The sequence below is a fragment of the Tachypleus tridentatus genome, chromosome 4, assembly GCF_004210375.1.
Source record: "Tachypleus tridentatus isolate NWPU-2018 chromosome 4, ASM421037v1, whole genome shotgun sequence".
Classification (NCBI taxonomy): Eukaryota; Metazoa; Arthropoda; class Merostomata; order Xiphosura; family Limulidae; genus Tachypleus; species Tachypleus tridentatus.
The window spans coordinates 57,968,175-57,987,375 of NC_134828.1; the positions used below are offsets into that span (position 1 = coordinate 57,968,175).

Below are 19,201 nucleotides of genomic sequence, written 5' to 3' on the forward strand. Positions count from 1 at the left end.
TTTTGAATGAGCTGTTATGTTTTGTTAAAAGTCTTAGTATGCCAATGAGAACAAATAAATTCTGCATGAAAGAAATACAAAAAAATAATTTTTAGCGGGTAATTTTAATTCAGGCATACGGCAAACCAAGCACTATGTGCAGATGTATTTATTAAAAATTGTATTCTTTACTAATTACTGTCTTTCTATATGTGATATTGTTTTATTATTATGTATCATTGATACTATTTAGGAAATTGCATCATCCTTGAGGCATGTAGAAGAAAGTAAAACAGTAACATCTGACTCCAGTAAATGCTGCTATTAGTGAAACAAACTGCTCAAAATGAAATCAGTAATGAACAGCAGTTAAAAAATGCAGAAAACATTTGTAAAAACAAAATGGATGAAGAGTGCCAAAATATCAGGAAAGAATTTATGCAGAAAATGAAAAGAACTGGAATTTGACCTGAAACAAAAGTTTGAGGAAGAAAAAAGTGGTATAGAACAAAGCTACAAGACTAAAATTTGTGAAATGGAAAAAGATTTAAAAGACCAATTTGAAACAGAAAAGGGTGAAGATAGAAAAAATATAGAAAATTCATATCAGCAGAAAATTAAAATAATGGAACAGTTGCATGCTAATGAGAAACAAACTTTGAAAAATTACATTACGATGAACTTCAGGCTTTAAAAAAAGCAACAAATTGAAAGTCTAGAAAGTTTGAGTAAACAGTTAAATGACGATCACCAAAAAACATATTTCTTTAACAAAATCTCGCTAAAATGGCTTTAGTTCTGTAAGAAATCTTTTTCAAAAGAAAAATAAACAAAGTATCAAGTGTTTGCAGCAAGACTTTGAAAAGAAGCTCAAGTTTGTCTTTCATACACTGAATATCAGTCACCAAGATGAAATAAATCAGTTAAACAGTATGTTCCAGAATGATGTATCTGCTCTACAGATGGCTCACCACGAACAGTTTCAGAGATTGGCAGAAGATATGAGAAGACACTGGGAAGTAGAAAAATCTAAACTTCAGAAACTTCATGCTGAAGAAATTGAAGCAATGAAAGAAAACTTTAATAGAGGGTTAAAGCACAAGAAGCACATCAAAGAAGAAATTCAGCATACCATGCAACAAAATCAAGAAGAAGAGTTGAAAATGTTAGAAAAGTTATTCAAGCAAAAAGTGGACAACTTGCAAGAGCTTCTTAGAAACAGTAAGTTATTTACGTGTGTTAAACATCTTATAAATAGAAGTCTTGTTGAAAACAAAAAATCTCTCTTTGGAATACTAACTTTACTCTTGTTATGTATACATGATGAAGGTTAACCAATTCCCTTAAATGTTTATTTTCTGGACTTTAATATTTTGAGGCTATCCATAATTTAGAGAGAAAATAATATTATTAACAACTATATCATTTGTGCAGCTATTTCACCATTGTGAATTAAAATATAGAATGTTTAGATGTTTTACCTTGTATCATAATTTGCAATAGTTTAAAGTGAGTGAAAATACCAGTAAACTTAAAAACCTGATATTTGCAGTTATTTTAAACAGTCTTGGTTTGAATTGTACATATATTAGATTGAATCTAATAGGATCAGTATTGCATTACTATCAAAGAATCAGAGTCAAATAACTAAGAATAGGAGGCTCATTAAGCATGTGGTAACCACAAAACATTGACCAGTGACTGCAACAACTTTAACAGTTAACAACCTTTATTTCTTTCTTGTCAGTCAGGAATGATCTATTACACTACAACCTTCTCCTCATTTGCTTTAAGTATTACTTCCCATTTGGATTTCATTCTCAAGTCTGTTTCTTTCCGTCCCTTTATGCCAGCATTTCTTGTTGTTTTTCTTTTGTTCTCTCACTTTCTGATCCATTAACCTTGGGTTTATCTTTTATTCATGTTTTTTTGTTAGTTTTATGCTGCTTGCTTTAACTAATAGGATCCATTGTCATACCAAAATGCCTCATCCCTCAAATTTGTGACTCTGTTGTTTTGATTTTTTGCTTTCATCTGTACTTTTTCTCTATTCCCTGTTATTGTTATCTATCTGACGAGCCTGGGGATTGAACCTTTTACATCTGCATCTGAGACACTTCTAAGTGCATTTATAGACATTCATTCTCTTCTCTTTTTGGCCTCTTCCATTTTTTTTTCTGCTCTATTACTCCATACTTCGAGTTTATTGCTCTTGGGACTCCGTGGGGTCACATTATTTTCCTCTTTCCTGTATGCCTTCCTAAGCATCCTTCTTAGCATGTCCTCCATTTGTTTTCTGTTCTTTCTCCTTTCTTCTCACATTGTCTTGATCCTTACTCTTTCCTTTGATCTCGTAACAGCATCTTTTATATATTTTGGCATTGTGTGGGCCTTTGCTTACCATATTAATAGTCCTGGGTTTGGTATTCCTTGTTCAGAATTTTTCCTTCTGTTAGTGAATTTTTGGATGTTTTACCTCTTCTATCTTCATTTCTTTCACATAGATACTCAGTGTGGTTGGTACTTTGAGTCTTTTCTCCTCTTGTCTCAACTGAGTTCAGCTTATCTTTTCTTTTGAGCAGTGGTATATCTGGCTACCTGATTTTACACTTCTCATCCTCTTACTATACAAGAGGCCTTTTTTTTGTTTCCAGAAACCCTGGATTTCTTAAAATCCTCATTCGTTTGGGGTAAATACTGATGTGTCTCCAACAATGGACCTTACAGACCCATTGTTTTTTATTCATAGAGTCATTTTTTCCTTTGTGAGCATCTCCTTGGGGTATTGTTGTGGTGATATTGCTGCATCTGGATAACTTCCTGCACTAACGTACTCTCACACAGGATCTTTTACTTTTTTATTGCTTTCATCTCTCCAGGCAAATTTCTTCTGAGGGCAGGACTTTGAACATTTCATTGTTGATCCTGATCCTATGCTCCTTCAATTTTGATAGATGCAGCCCTCTCTTTGTTCTTTGGATGTTTTCTTGCCTTGTCTTGTTTCACCCAGACTCTTACACAGTTGTTTCTTGTTGCAACCAGAATCAACATTGTTCTGTTTCATGAAATCTTTAAGTAGCAACCTCTCACATAAATGTGTCAGAAAGTTGAACTATTCAATGTATTTATTTTGAGTTTCTTCTCTTTCTTCAACATCATTGTGTGATTGTTCTTACAGAAAACTCTATTGTGGTATGGTAGCTTATGTTGCTAATCAAAGAATTATTTTAATTAATTTAGTAGGTTCACCTTGAACTTAAATTTCTGGCTTGATTGATATTATGCTAAACTCACCAGATCATTGCCTTTTTCTGACACAGTGAACTTTTCACTGTTTGCTTTTTAGTGGATGGCCAAATCCTACAACTACAACTATACAAGGTCACACTGTACATATCACAGACTGTACAATAGACTTGTTGATAAAGAACTTGTTTAACAACTCAAACTACTACAACTATACATGTTCCTTGTTTAATAACTCAACCTACTACAACTATACAAGGTCTTACTGCACATCTCACAGACTGTAAAATAGGCTTGTTGATAAAGAACTTGTTTAACAACTCAAGCTACTACAACTACACATGGTCCTTGTTTAATAACTCAACCTACTACAACTATACAGGGTCTTACTGTACATCTTACAGACTGTAAAATAGGCTTGTTGATAAAGAACTTGTTTAACAACTCAAACTACTGCAACTATACAGAGTCTTACTGTACATCTCACAGGTTGTAAAATAGTACAGGAAGTGTTTATGCATTATAGAAATTGCTTATTAATGCAAATCAGAACCTAGGTATATTATAGCTGATACTCTATTTTTACTTTTAGCAGATTCTGTACTTTTCATTTTAAAAGAAACAATGTTGTTATCATTTATCTGTAGCATTATTATTTTCAAAACTATACTGGAGTTGTTTTTATTCTATTATTCATTTTCAAGAAACATCAATGACTTGTTTGTCTGTCTGCTAAGGATCAATTGTAATGTTATTTAAAAAAAAATCAGCAGTTTCAAATGAATGTATCCTATTTGTATCAAGGTAAGATTATTAATTTTTTTTATTTATTCCACTGACAGTTGTTTTAAATGACCACTTGCATTCAGGAATTGTCTTTGTTCTTTGTATGTACTCACCTCATGACCAAGATTCTGAACTATTTACTGTTTCCATTTTTAATTTATTTTATATGTTCACATACACACAAAAATTACCTATCTTGAACCTGGCTTTTCTTAATTTGCATAAATGGATATTGTAGTAAATAATTGTAGCAGTTTATGCTTTTATTGAAATTAATTTAAACAGTATGATTTTAAAAATATGCTTTGATAAGTTACAATATACAGAACAGCTTATAAAGCACTAATGGTCAAAAGGTATGAAAAGTATGGATTTCCAATTAATGAAATAACTCTTTAAGCAAATTTTTTTCTTACTCTGATAGAAGAGCTCTTGGAGTTACAGGCAGAGAAGGGGAAAGCTCTAAGTAATGACTTGCACTCCTCCTTGGAAGAAGAAAAACTTAAAAACTCTGAACTGATTAAGCAGCTCTCTAAACTGCATAACATGTGCTTTGAGCTTGAAATGACTTTATCATTAATGCAAAGAGATCTTTCTGATTTGAAAAAGGGTTTGGTCCAATGTCAAAAGCAAATAGAGAAGTACCTGTATGTTAATAAATTGTGTTTGATAATTTTTTGTAGTTTTGATAAGCTTCGAATAATACTAGTATGTTGAGTTTTATTCATTCAAATGTACTTTTAACCTTGGAATACCTGGTGTTTAATTTGGTTGTAGTTGATATTATTGACTTTTTTATTATAATCTTCCAAATGGAAAATAATTATTGAAAGCTCATAGTTTTTTGCATTTTTATCATATCTGTTAAGCAGATGTACAAAGTATTTTGTTGAACAACTTATGTACATATTAAATGAGACTTCAATTGCAAAATACAGATGTATTTAATTACATAAACAGAATACAAATGCAAAAATACATTTCAGTTGCAAAGTAATGTTAAAGCTAAAAGATATTTGAAATGTTGAAAGATATATTTTATATCGTATTAAATGACTATAAATATAGAGAGAAACAGTAAACCAAAACATTTGGTTATTTTCATTTCTCTAATAATTGTGATTACTTGTAATTGCTTTATAATTGTTTTTAAAAATAACCTGAATAAATACAGATGTAATTTTACAGTCTTATACATTTTGTTTATATCATACAGTATTGGTATTTAATTGAACATGTAAAAATATACATTTTATTTACAAAGACATATCTTGTATATTAGTCCTTCAGGAAATGTTATGATGTTGATAACATATATACTATCAGAGATACCAACCATTACAATTTGAGTGTAATCATTACAATTTTGGTGTATACATTACGACTATACACTCATACAGACAAATATTACGACTTGTTGCAACTCCTAAGTTATTATATATTATACAGGCTTATACAATAAAGTGATAAATTGTTTTCCCAGGGCTTTAAAGGGGGTGAAAAGAAAAGAAAATTTCTAGTGAGATACAAATAAATTTTGATAATAAATAAAAGACATAGTACAAATGGCTGCTTGAAATAATAAAAAATACTTGTATCTACCAATAGTTTGAGTGAGGTGCTTTTCCATACTGGGTACATGGGGAAATCCATAGTTATGTCATCAGTGCTTGTCAGCCAATCAGCACTTGCGTAGATGGGTATTTCTCGTTTTCTAAGCAGCATAGAAACACCAATGCGATCATTCACAAGATGGAAAAAAAAAGAGGCCTTGTTCACAAGATTGTCTTGTTTCTGGCAAATCTAAAAGGACTAAAACTGTGAAAGGGCTCTGTCTACAATCATTATGCTCAGTCATTTGAAATAGTTGGCATCTCTGTACTATAAACAGAAAGAGTTATGAGCAAACAAATATAGTGATAAAAGGTACAATTTTCTTTTAAAATGCTCAGATATGAATTAATGATATTGTTTGTATTCATATGCTGGATACCAAAAATTTAATGTTGCATTAATTTTCAGATACAGTGATCAGTATATATTATTTGCAATAGGTACTTTTCTATCTAACTTCAGAATAATCTACTTATGTTCAAGGGAACTAAACAGTTGAATGAGCGTCTTGCTGTTTAATCAAAAATGTGTGTTAAGCAGCATGAGAAAAATATTCAAAAACACTACTCACTTCTGTGCACCACAAAGAGCTAATACATTACACATACTATTATGTAAATTTGTGTGCAGGTTACTAGCCTTTAATAAATTTCCAACTTTTGTATATGTCAACATGTATTGTACCAGTGAATGATAGAATGATACATCCTACATACATAGTAATCTGCATGAGAACTAGCATGCTCATTCTTTCCTAGGCACTGTTTGTCTTCTGTACTTATTGTTTTAACCTTTTGTTTCTATTCATTGTTTAGTATCTCTCTTCTTAACTTTCTTTATTATCTGAAAGAACAATATATATTTTAAACATATCAGTTGGAACTTTCATTTGAATTATCTTCACTTTGACTTTTGTTTAATTGACCTATGCTTTTATTCCCATATCTGTTCTCATTGTTTAATCTGGCATTCAGTTCTTTTCTACTTTTCATTATTTATGCACAGTCGTCATACCAAGATCCGTTTATTTTTAATTGATACATAAAATAAAAACACAAACATACCACTACAACAACATTTTCATGGTTTAATTGGATTATGTATTTATGTTTCTGGCATCTTCCAAGATATATAACACTGCTTCACAGTAGTCATTCAATATTGTAATGACAGTGGAGACACTACTGGTCAGTGATGACGAGAAAACCTACTTGTAGAGAAATATACATGTAAAAACAGCTGGTTTGGGTTGAAATTTTTTTATATTTTACTATGTAGAGGAGCGAACAATGATGACCGAAGAAGGTTAAAACGTTGTTCGCTCCTCTACATTAAAAAAAAAAACAATATCAACCCAAACCAGCCGTTTTTACATATATATTTCACTACTGGTCAGTGATACATCTAATATTGCACAACATATGATTGGTTCCATTCTGATCTCAGATCGAGGATTCACAGTTATCTGCATCTATTACTGCAGCTGAGCCTGCTCCATTTTGTGTTTCATTACTGTTGTTTTTATATTTCCATATCTACTTTTGTTTCTCTTTTCAATGTGGACCAGGTAGTCTCACTTTTATTGTTCACTGCTTGGATTCCATGGGTTTGTATATTTTGTTTTCTCTTCCTGTGGTGATATTTTGCTGACTCACAAGCTTCTTTATTGTATGAGCCCCATTCACCTGATTTTTTTCTTATTCAGTTTAGGGATCACTGTGAGGTTTTATGTATGGGCTGACTCCTTTACATTAGGAGTCTGTGAATTGTTGGTGATAAATTTTAACAGTAAACAAACAGTACACAGTCTACTTGTTTTAAAATATATATATGTTTTTCCCTGTAATTGGTCTTCTTCAGTCTACTAACCAATTTTTGACATTAAGCAGACCCATATGCAGAATGTGTGTGACAGGAGTTTCTGATTTACAAGATCACAAGTCAACACATACTATGCAAAGTACAATCAGCATGCTAATGCTATGTGGATCTGTGAGGCATGTGGATATTTCAAGTCAATAAATGCTAATGCCTCATCCAGACTGTGCTTGCCAAGGAGTACATTGAAAAAATCTAGCACCAAGGAAGTGCCTGTCCACTTTCATAGCTTATGTATGCTGGCTTTATAAAATAGATTTCATGGTATTCTGTTGTACTTTTTCCAGTAAAAGACTGTTACGGTGGTTAAATCTGAGTCCAGGTACTTTTATGGATTATCTTCAACATCTTTTGCTCACCATGGTGTAAAAGAGGAGAACAAGAGACCTTCACCATTCCAATATTATATATAACTACTAGGGTGGTTAACTGGGAGAGTTTCTTAGCAGTTATGGAATCCCTCCAGAAAAAGTCAGAGTTAGCAGCACAATGCATTAGGAAGTAGGGCAGGAGTATCCATGTTATTATAGTACAAGTCACCCATAGGACTGATTTTCCTCTGGTTTTGGTCATCAGGATGGGCCAAAGTGTTCTCCATTGGAATCAGGAAGGGCCTTAGTCTCCTGTATGTATAGTGATTAAATTGTACAGTATAAAACATACCAAAATATATGTCTGATCTTTGTGCTAATATGTACTACATTTTATGTCCATCCAATCTGTTATGTGAAAAGATCAGTTAATCATATAATTTTCTACCTACCCTGAGAAAAATTGGCTAATCTTTGTTTTCCTCCTTTCATACTTCCATCTAGAAAAAGGTAAACCCTGCCTTAGAAGAAAGCACTGTCCCACAAGTGTTGCCCTTCTATCATAGTATGCCCTCACTTATAAGTGTCATGTTCCATGTGTTTTCCTTTCTACTGCATTTGGAGAAGGGAACTCATTTAGATTTTCTCTTTTGCATAGGCCTCTCCACTGTATGAATGTAGAATTCTGGCTACTGTGTGAAGAGAATTAATTAGATTATTTCAGAAGATAGTATTTTCCTTACTTGAGAATGTGTTTCAGATACATACTTTCCTTACTTGAGAATGTGTTTCAGATACATACTTCACTGAACACCTTCCCAACCTTTTCTTTACATTATTGGTTCACATTATTCCTGTCTCATCTATGAATGAAGTTAATAGTGAATGCAAGTGTTGATGGAAATCTACTGTGAATGGATCATATGTTGCTCTTTTATTGGTGGGTGGTTATTTTTAAATAATGATTGCCTCATGTACTAGTGAAGCTCACATTCAAATGTGATTTAGGTGGAACATAGTTCAAGATTAATTGTGTGTGCAAGTTCTCAACAGTGGGTGAATGAGAAATAACTATTGTATGTGTAGAGATATATCTGTTGGAAACACATTTTCAAGTAAGGAAAATGTTAAACCTTTCTTGTTTTGTTTTTTTTCTCCATCGTAAGGAGCTACCCCTTATTCATTACAAAGTGGTCTAAGGTTCTGCCAGGTCCTCAGCTTTAAAATTGTTGGACCCCATTCACCATCTGTGGTTTCAGCTCTGCAGGGGGATTTTCCACACTTCTCCAGTCCAGATTTTGTACACTGAGTCTCACACACCTCCTCTTCATCTCTGCTGTTTTCAACTTTCTTTACTTTACACTTCAAAGTTTTTATCCACACCACATCTGGGGGTGTGTCTTTCTTCCTTGGTGTGCAGAGGTTTTTCAGAATAGATGGTCTGCCATTCTTCCTTTTGGTCTTCCTGTCCAAGCACAGCTGGCTGAATTGAGCCTGTCCTTAGAAAACATTGCTGTCTCCACTAGTCAGTCAGTCCCACCATGGCTTATCACCATCCTCACCTGTGACCTTTTTTTGAGCCATCTCAGGAAAGCAGTTACTCCTGACTGGAAGTTCTGTCTTCTGTTTGCTGAACATCTTCAGAACAATCTTTCCATTCCTATTTATAAGGATGGTTCAAAATCAGATGATTGTAGGCTCTGCCAGGGTTGATTGTGGTTCAGTAGTTACACATACAATCCCCTCTGCAGTTTCTGTGTTCACTGCTGAGTTGTACACCATTTCTCTTGCCCTGTATCACATAGAGGCTATGCTGTACACTAATTGTACTATTTATACTGACTCTCTAAGCTCTCTGCTGGTGCTGCAATCACTTCATGTTAGTTCTCATCAATATTCAAACCTGACTGGCTCATTTCTCTTCATCTTCCATTTCTATCCAGTTTTTTCTGTATACCAGGCCACGTTGGTATTTACTGGAATGAACTCGCTGACACCACAGATAAGTCTGTCTGCTCTTCTGCTATCACTACCGTATCTGTTCTACATATAGACTATAATCCAGTATTCAAGAAGTGAACTGGTACACTTTTTAAGAATATGATATAAATTGTGAAATAACATTGTGTATGTATTTGTATAAATGATTGGAAACAGAAAATAAATAACTTACACTAACAATATCGGAAAATGTATAAATAAAAGCACTTAATGGTGGTAGAGCAAATAGAAGAGTGAAATATTAATAATAAATTCAAGAAATTAAATCAAAAATAATAAACATATAAATTAATGAAAATGAATCCCTTTATTATTGAAATAATAATTTGTATATGTTATTACTTAATTAAATTATTTTTATTTTTGTATAATTAATTTTGTAATAAATAAAGTATTTTTAATATCACTTTGTAATCAATTCCAGTTTTAAATTATCAGTTATTTTGGCTTGTTATTTATTTTCTGTTGCATTTAGTGAACACGTATAAAACCCAAAATAAATATAATTTTTTGCCACTGTGAATTGTGTTACATATCTGGCGTTTTTCTTAAATAATTACAGTCAATGAGGCATATGTATATTTTACATCTCTCTCTCTCTCTTTTGCTTTGTTTTGACACTTTACATGTGCAATGTGCAAGCATGTCATGCTTTCTTCTTTATCTTTTTGTAATGTAGAACTTTTGAGAACTTTCTAGTTGTTCAGGATAGTGTGCAGAGTTTGTATAACGTAGTTTGTTTGTTTGATATGAATTTTCGCACAAAGTTACATGAGGGCTACCTGCGCGAACTGTCCCTAATTTAGCAGAGTAAGACCAGAGGAAAGGCAGCTAGTCATCTTCACCCACCACCAACTCTTGGGCTACTCTTTTACCAAAGAACAGTGAGATTGACCGCGACATCATAACTTCCCCAGGCTGAAAAAGCGAGCATGTTTAGTGTGATGAGGATTCGAACCAGCGACATTCAGATTACAAGTCGAGTACCTTAACCACCTGGCCATGCCAGGCCAACAAGTAGTCAAAAAAGTTGTTAAGTTACTTCTACTCCTGTTATCTGTTGCTCAGTCCGTGATTTTGTATGAAAGTAAAGAGCAGTTTTCTTCAACAGCAGTTCAGATGCTTTCAAGGCTATAACCTCCCTTTATTTTCTGTTGGGAATTACCATTCAAGTTAATGGCAGAAATCACTCTAGAAGACTATGACAGTGCTGCTTTAATGTGATGTTGTAACATAGTTTAATATTATTTAAAATTAAACAATCTGGTAGTTGCTTCATTCAGTAGAATTTGGAGAGGAATTAGACAGTTTAGATGTGTAAAAGCACATGTGTTTCAAGTTAAACAAGTACTCACTCTGTGTTGTATTTTAATGAGGATTGTTTATTTTATTTCTGTTTATTTGCAGTTTGTTTACAACTGCTGGAAATCCCATCTTTTTCACACACAAGTACCAGTGGTATGATGTTGAGCATATGCGAATCAGAGTTAGACTAATGTGGAAATGTCACAAGAGCTCGCCACAATCGCCCCTTTACAGATATATTACGCTTTTTTGCACACATACAATATTACAATGGTGATTATTTGGTCACTTGATTAAATACTCTGACTCTGACACTAACATAAAGTTCATGCTATTTCTAGTATCTCTATCATAATACTATTGGTTTAAATTACAAGGTCTGTTATTATAAAAAACACAAGAAACTGAGGATCACTACGAGTTTTAACTTAAGTAACTTAAAAAACCTCTTGATAATCAGATCTAACTAACTAATTAATCATAAAATGTTATATAAAACTGCCTGTATTTTAACTACACATAGTTGTTGCATATTATTTTTATAAAGGAAGGAAGCTTGTTTCACGAAAATTGGTAATGACAGAGAACTTGACTTGCGAAAGTTGGTATTAAAGAAAAAATTCCGATATTTGAAGAAACTAGTTTAAAAAATTCAAAGGACGTAATATCTACTAAGAAATTGGTTTAAGAGTTTTTGTCAATATATTGCAGTTCATACACGTGTGCACACATATATTCAGGTTCACTTTCCACATAAAATAACGTTGTCACCAACCATAGAAATTAATTAAAGTCATTTACAAATGTCACGTTTCTTTCTGTGTATGTGATTTAAGTCTTAGTGAATTTTACAACATACAAGAAAATACATTTGCAATTTCAGGTTTAGAATATTAATAAGGATTTCTGCCCGCAAATAAAGAAATGTGTTCCACAATATTTCAACAACACTATATCTGTTATAACCAGAGCGAATAATTATTAGTGGTTTACGTGTCGTTAATGTTGTCTACATTTTGTTATAAAAGTGTGTATATACACGAAATTCATTTATACTGCTGTGTTCAATATAAAGTTATTAAAAGAAAGTTGACACATAATTTTATTAACTATAGCCTGAAGGTAGCATCTCGAGAGATGGTTTGTCTTTTAAGACCTATTTCTACTCTAAAACTGGTTAATATATTTCACTAATAGAATCCTAACTTGAGAATTAAGTTATATATTAGTTCTCTAAACGTACTTAACTGTTGCAAAAACGTGCTTATGTATCAAACTTAAATTGACAAAAACGATGCATAAAATTCTCAATATAAACGGACTGTTTGAAATCCATTTTTGTAAATTGAAAAAAAGTTGCGATCTATTAGAAAATACGAATATTATAACCGTGTATGTCGCTTTGTCCTATAGATGTGGTTCGTTCTAGGGTTTACATATGTTCCGAGAGAAAGAAATCACAAATACACAGCGATTCTTAACGAACCTGTACATACTGTTCGAATTACCATTCTCCACTTTGCACATTTAATATAAAAATTGTCATCATACGAAACGTCACACTAGTGCTAATACTGTTCAGGAATCGTTTTGACGATATCGGCGAAACATCAAAACATTTTAGTCTAATAATAATTAAGTACGGGCATTCTACATTAACTTGGTCTCCATGAGTAAAGGGACTATTGGTCCCAATGGACGTCTACTCATGAACAGATTGCTCTAATGCCATTTTTTTAAATTTCCCTTTCGACTTGGGCTATGTCAATTTGCTGCATAAGTTATTTAATTCATCTTCTAAATCTTGTCGAAAATCCGCATCGTCGAAAGAACCACAACTGATACTTTTGTTTGTCTCCTCTACATTGATTCGACCCAGAGTACCATATTTTTCTGTCAGAGTTTGTACGGCTACCTTTTCTTTGGAAGATGGTTCGTGTGAAGCTTCTGAGTAGATGATATTATCTGAATAGTTCGTATCTGGAATACTGAAAGTTCTATTTTCTGAACATGACTCCACAAAGTCATCTTTTTCACAAGAAGTATGTTGAATATTTGACATATGATCAGAAATTTCCATGTTTATGCTATTATTTGAAATCGTTGTTTCCTTTATAAATATTTAATGAATTAATTCTTTCTGTTGGTCCAAACTATGAAAGGTGGAGATCCTTCTATACAAAAACCTTGAAAGTCGTATACCTTAATATCTGTATAATACTTCGTGTGGTAGATTTCTTCAGGAACTTGTGACATAACCACCAAATAATACAAGATTGTTTGTTCTCCCTGTAAATAATAAAAAACGCAACAGTTAATAAATTTTATTTCTATTTTTACTAGATACACAAATTATTTATATACATTCGCATGAACGAGGTTTATGTGAACTTGTATGAAGCAACACTCTCGTAAAGTTAATTTTAAACAGAAATTTATTTTGTACCAACAGTCTGAACAATATTATAAAATTTATTTCATTTCTAAATTATTTCATGTTATATCTCTGAAATCATTATCAACATTAAAAAACTACGGAATTTTAACACTAACGTTTCGAAAAATAGGCTACTCTAATGTCTATAATAAAATGGAGTATTTACGATTGAAATTAATACAATGTTACAATACTTTACACAGATACCGAAAAATATGTGAAATCTCTTTTTATGGCTAGTCCTGTTTCTAATAACTATTTATTGTCCGTGATAACGAAAAACCCACTTGAAGTAAAAATGTATTATCAAGATGGCTGGTATGAGTACTGAAACTTTAAGTAAAGTAAAGTGAAGAACAACATTTCGACATTCTTATGTCATTTTCATGTCAACAAAGAGAAGTTGCAATGATTTTAATGTTGTATTCTTTTTATTGTAAATAAATGTTTATACAAAAATGACGTTTTTTAGATTATTTAAATGTGGAGTAATATTACAGGTATCATTCTCGAACTGATAACTCATTTTCAAAGTTATAACTGCAATGAAAAGCCTGTTCTACAACTTACACTCAGAGTTATAACTGCAAACAAAGGTCTATTCTAAAATATTCTAATAATTAGCTCTCCAGAGTGGTATCTAATGGTCAGTGATACCGTGAAATATATTCTGAATTTATTGTAGGTTTTTCTAGTAATGGCAAAAGATAAATATTATGAAGGCAAGAACCCTCTGTGATGCCCCCAGTAGCACAGTGGTATGTCGGCGGACTTATACCACAAGAAACCGGGTTTTGATTCCCATGGTGGGCAGAACACAGATAGCCCTTTGTGAATTTTTGTGTTTAATAACAAACAACAATGGCAACCCTTTGTAATAACCCAACATTTATTTTCGAATTGATGAACTGGAAGTTCTAGGATAAGCAGGAATTCGTTTCCAGAAATACAGTATTAACCTAGTACGCTACTAATAACTTATTGCGTTATTGAACTGCTCCGAAAAATTAAAGGTTACTAAAATAAATAAGTAGGAATCCTTAATATCCACAACACTTGGAACACTTTTAGGCAGGAATAATCTACTAGTCAATTTATTAATTATATTTTTCTGTATGGGCAATAAATACCAAGCATACAATCCGATTCAACTTTATTACTCAGCACGTTATTTACCAGCCTACCCTCAAATAGAAATTCTTTTAGGCACGATTAGAGTAGATTCATTTATAAGACTTTGGACTTGATCAAATACGTCAGTCGAAAGGGTTTGACCTTCTGAGTTCAAAACTGCAATTAAAAATCAAATACATCAAGAAATGACGGAGCTGTGAGCTGAACGTTTGTGCTTTTAAAAAACAACAACTCAGAGGTGTACTACGAACCGCTATGCCGCGGCTAAAAATAACAGTAAGAGCTAGTTAGTACTGACCTTACAATATTGATAAACAGTATGTTTTCAAGGCGATATCAGTACAAAGATATAAGAAAATAGTATTACGATTTTAAACAAAAGGTTAAAGAGCAAAAGGGAAATAAATCTTAATTATCTGTATCCACATAATGATTCCTGTTATCGCTGATTAAACACGAAAAATAATTCACGTTAACTACCGGTTTTAGAGAAAAGTTTGGAAGGAAGATTCATATATTGCACAATAGCGGTATACGTGCGAGACACAGGTTTCAAACGTTCAACGAGTTTTTTAACGTTATTAGAGCCAAATCAACTTTAGGGTTAACACCTATCTTCCAGTTCACGTCGTATTACCATATAAGACGGAAACAACTTTTCCAATCCAAGCATGTACTTCCAAATATTTGTTTTATGTTCTTGTTCAGTTACTTACTCCTTGTTTCGCCAGCCCACAGGTACAACTTAAATACCTTGATTACATGACATTGAAGGGCTATTCGAATTTACAGCTCCCAGCCAAGTTTACAAAATTCTCTCTAAGATGTATATTACATTACGTGAATAGGTAGTTGCATGTGGTGAAGGCTTATATCAGCATCAGTCTTCATATTCTTACACTGTCCACTAGCGTGGGGGCTCTCACTAACACAGAAGTAATCTTACAGGCTCATCAAGATAAAAATGAGAGTTCGATAAGCGGTGGGCAGAGTCAAATATAGTCCGTTATGTAGCTTTACATTTAACAAGAGACAAGTGAGCACAACCGTTAGTCCAACTAATTTTATCATATTGAGCAATTATATATTTCTGCTTAAAACCAGTGGAAATATTTTGGATTTCTTTTAAAGAGCCCTTCACGCGAAACATCAAATTTGATAGTGTAACCAGCTTTCTTTAGCAGTGTTTCAGCCCTTATAGATGCCATCTTACTTTACTGACAGGAGCTAAGTGTAAGATTTGTAACCCAAAATAACAAAAAGTAGTGACTGAAAAGTACAGTTAACACATTTAATACCTAATCGCTGCTTCAACTTATTTTGTACAACTTCACAGATGCCATCATTTAGAAACTGTACTGACAGGAGCTAGGTGTAAGAATTTTTAACCAGATAACAAAAAGTAGTATCTGAAAAGTACAGTTAAGACATAATCGCTGTCTATATTTATTTTATACAACTTCTAGACTGGCCTGAACAAGTCCGAAACACTTAGAGACCAAAGTACGACAAAAGAAAAATTCAAATAGTGTAGACATGCTTGATTGATTTTAATCCATTAATTTTAAACAATTATGTTATAACTTTTTTGCGGTTTATTTTAAGTAATCAATGACATGGTAAAACTATTTCTTCCAATGTCAAAAATCCTGACTACTGTTAACACGCTACTAATAACCTGCAATGTAAAATAAGACTTGTAACCACGTAATAACAAATTAATATTTGATTGGTGTTCCATGTAAACATCTATAGGGAGAAACTTGTTACTAAAGGAATTTGAACTTAAAACAAATAAAAAAGTCTCATAAAAGTAAAAACTATGATGAAATATATGTCGCCAAGAGACAACAGTTAAACTGTGCTAGTTTTGTCTCAGTAATCTAGGTAATAGAAATATTTCGTGCATACTTATTCAAACAGACGCTATTGCAAACTATCTAAACAATTTGACACGTAAAGACAACTTTCATGAAAGTCTTTAAAACCCGACAAGTACAAGCGATTTATCTTCCATCAAGACTTAACCCAAGGGCATAGGGGTCAGTGAAATCTCACAGCCAAAAGGCGACGGGGTCTCAGCACTGTGAAAGTGAGAATCAAAGCTCATAATCCACTCCACAACCAGACGTGTGTAGGAACGGCCACTAAAAGAAATAATTTTGTTTGTTTCGGATATTTACAAGCGCGATCTGGGTTAATAGTCCCTAATTTTAAAGTGACTACAACAGCGCTGACATCCAGCCCTTGAGCCATTCTAATAATGTCATTTCAATGTCGCTCTTTTGACACAGACTCAAAGTGCGAGGCGCGATTTTAAGGCAGCATGCTGCGAATCGTAAGACTGATTCACAGTCCAGAACGCTGATCACTGTCCAGTCAAGTCATGTGATAAATTACTGTTGTTTTTATCACATATTACGTCTAAACATTTAATTGCTTGCTTGTTTGGAATTAAACACAAAGCTACACGATGGGTATCGAAACCCGGTTTGTAGCGGTGCGAGTCCACAGACTGTGGCACTGGAAGGAACATGTAAAGAGAAACAAAACTAAGACACTTAGCACGTTTTCAGTAAAAGCTCGTTTCTCAAACACAACAAAAGTAACCAACTTAAGTAGAATGTATCTTTTATTGATTTGAATGCTGCAAGTGATAACAATCCTGATAGCACATATAAGGTAACATTCGAATTTTAAAAACCTTCAACAGCATACAAATAGCCCTTCACGAAACATCGCGTTTAACAACAAACAAACAAATTACTCCATTCACTTTATAAAAAGATCCACAGTGGGGCAGAGATAAGTGTATCGATTTTCAACACGGTGGACACTCACGCTGAATATGCTCTACAATAAACATATAAATCATAATAAACAAACACTTCATAATATCGAAGATATAAAACACTCGTTATTAAGTGGCCTTGACGTTCAGCTTTAACTTTTAGGTAGAAAAATAGAAAACTTCAACGAAATATTGTTTTTTTGTTTTGTTTTTCATGCACAGCTACACGAGAGCTATCTCTGCTAGCCGTCTCTAATTTAGCAGTGTAAAACTAGAGGGAAGGCAGCTAGTCATCACCACTCACCGCCAACACTTGGATTACTCTTTTACAAACGAATAGTGGGATTGACCGTCACATTATAACGCTCCTATGACTAAAAGGGCGAGCATGTTTGGTGTGACGGGTATTCGAACCCGCAACTCTCAGATTACGATTCGAACGCCTCAACCACTTGGCCATGCTGGACCTCAAAACATTGGACAATGTGAAAACTTTTAGCAACAAGAGCAAAATGAATGTTACCAACAGATATGAACTTCGATTAGCATCATTTCTCTTTACTGACGAGGGGCCTGGCATGGCCTAGCGCGTTAAGGCGTGCGCTTCGTAATCTGAGGGTCGCGGGTTCGCGCCCGAGTCGCGCCAAACATGCTCGCTCTCCCAGCCGTGGGGGCGTTATAATGTGACGGTCAATCCCACTATTCGTTGGTAAAAAGTAGCCCAAGAGTTGGTGGTGGGTGGTGATGACTAGCTGCCTTCCCTCTAATCTTACACTGCTAAATTGGACGGCTAACAGATAGCCCTCGAGTAACTTTTATGAAATTCAAAACCAAACCAAACCTTTACTGACGAGTTTATTTTATTTGTTGGAAGTTAAGGACAAATCTACAAAACGGGCTACTTGTGCCCCTCCCCCCTACACACACACATACATACAAACAGATTTGCCGCTGTGCCGCTGAGGAACGGAAACTTTTGACGAGAGAAAATAAATCTAATGAATTCTGTGTTGATAATAACGCATATGTAGGCTTAACGATAAATTGTTGTGGTGCTATGTCAGTATACTTTGTTATTCATTGTATTCACTGATAGGTACTCTATTTTATTTTCACATGGTAAAATAAGATACCAGTTTCTTGACATCTCTTTAATATTCTTGCTTAGATAGCACTTGGGGGTTTAGGCACAACCGTTCCTGATTTTAAGCTAAAGACAAACAGGAACAACCAGCCACCCAATCAATTTACGGTACTCTTCGTCACAAGGGTGTTGTCCGTTTTTGTTTTCAAACGAAATAACGAGATTGACTATCACTTTTATAACTCACCTATATCTTAAAGCTCAAAGCATATTCAGTGGAATCACGTCTCGAACCCTGGCTTCTACGATACGCAACCCAATATGTTAATCACCATGCACGTCTGACACACATTCTTTAATATTTAATTAATAGCTTCAAGTTAAAGAAAAAAACATAAAAGGTTAATCATAGATAACTACTCACGTATAATTTATGAATAATTTTCATGTTTTCTTGTGACGGTTTTATATTGTTCAGAAATAATTCAAACTAATTTAACAATTTACGTACATAAATCCGCAAATGTGCTTATTTTATATATACATTTGTTTCTCGTAATTTCTGTTTTATTTTTAGTTAAATAGTTTTGCATAAAACAAACAATTTTCATCAGTTACTTCCTTTGTTTTCATTT

The 19,201-nt window shown here is 33.4% G+C and overlaps 1 protein-coding gene across 1 annotated transcript; it reads left to right on the forward strand.

The window, feature by feature from the left end:
- Window positions 1-823: 823 nt before the first annotated feature.
- LOC143248129 (uncharacterized) lies at window positions 824-7,754 on the forward strand. Its single transcript, XM_076496562.1, has 3 exons — window positions 824-1,200; window positions 4,436-4,658; window positions 7,559-7,754. Exons 1-3 carry the CDS (start codon window positions 912-914, stop codon window positions 7,752-7,754), a joined length of 708 nt encoding a protein of 235 aa, XP_076352677.1. The 5' UTR covers window positions 824-911.
- Window positions 7,755-19,201: the final 11,447 nt, after the last annotated feature.

Bases quoted from the DNA above. Each gene is read 5' to 3' on its own strand.
- LOC143248129 (XM_076496562.1), top strand. From the start codon at position 912: ATGTTCCAGAATGATGTATCTGCTCTACAGATGGCTCACCACGAACAG. The intron at 1,201-4,435 runs GTAAGTTATTTA...TTACTCTGATAG, and splicing joins GCAAGAGCTTCTTAGAAACA to AAGAGCTCTTGGAGTTACAG. The intron at 4,659-7,558 runs GTATGTTAATAA...CTGATTTACAAG, and splicing joins AAGCAAATAGAGAAGTACCT to ATCACAAGTCAACACATACT.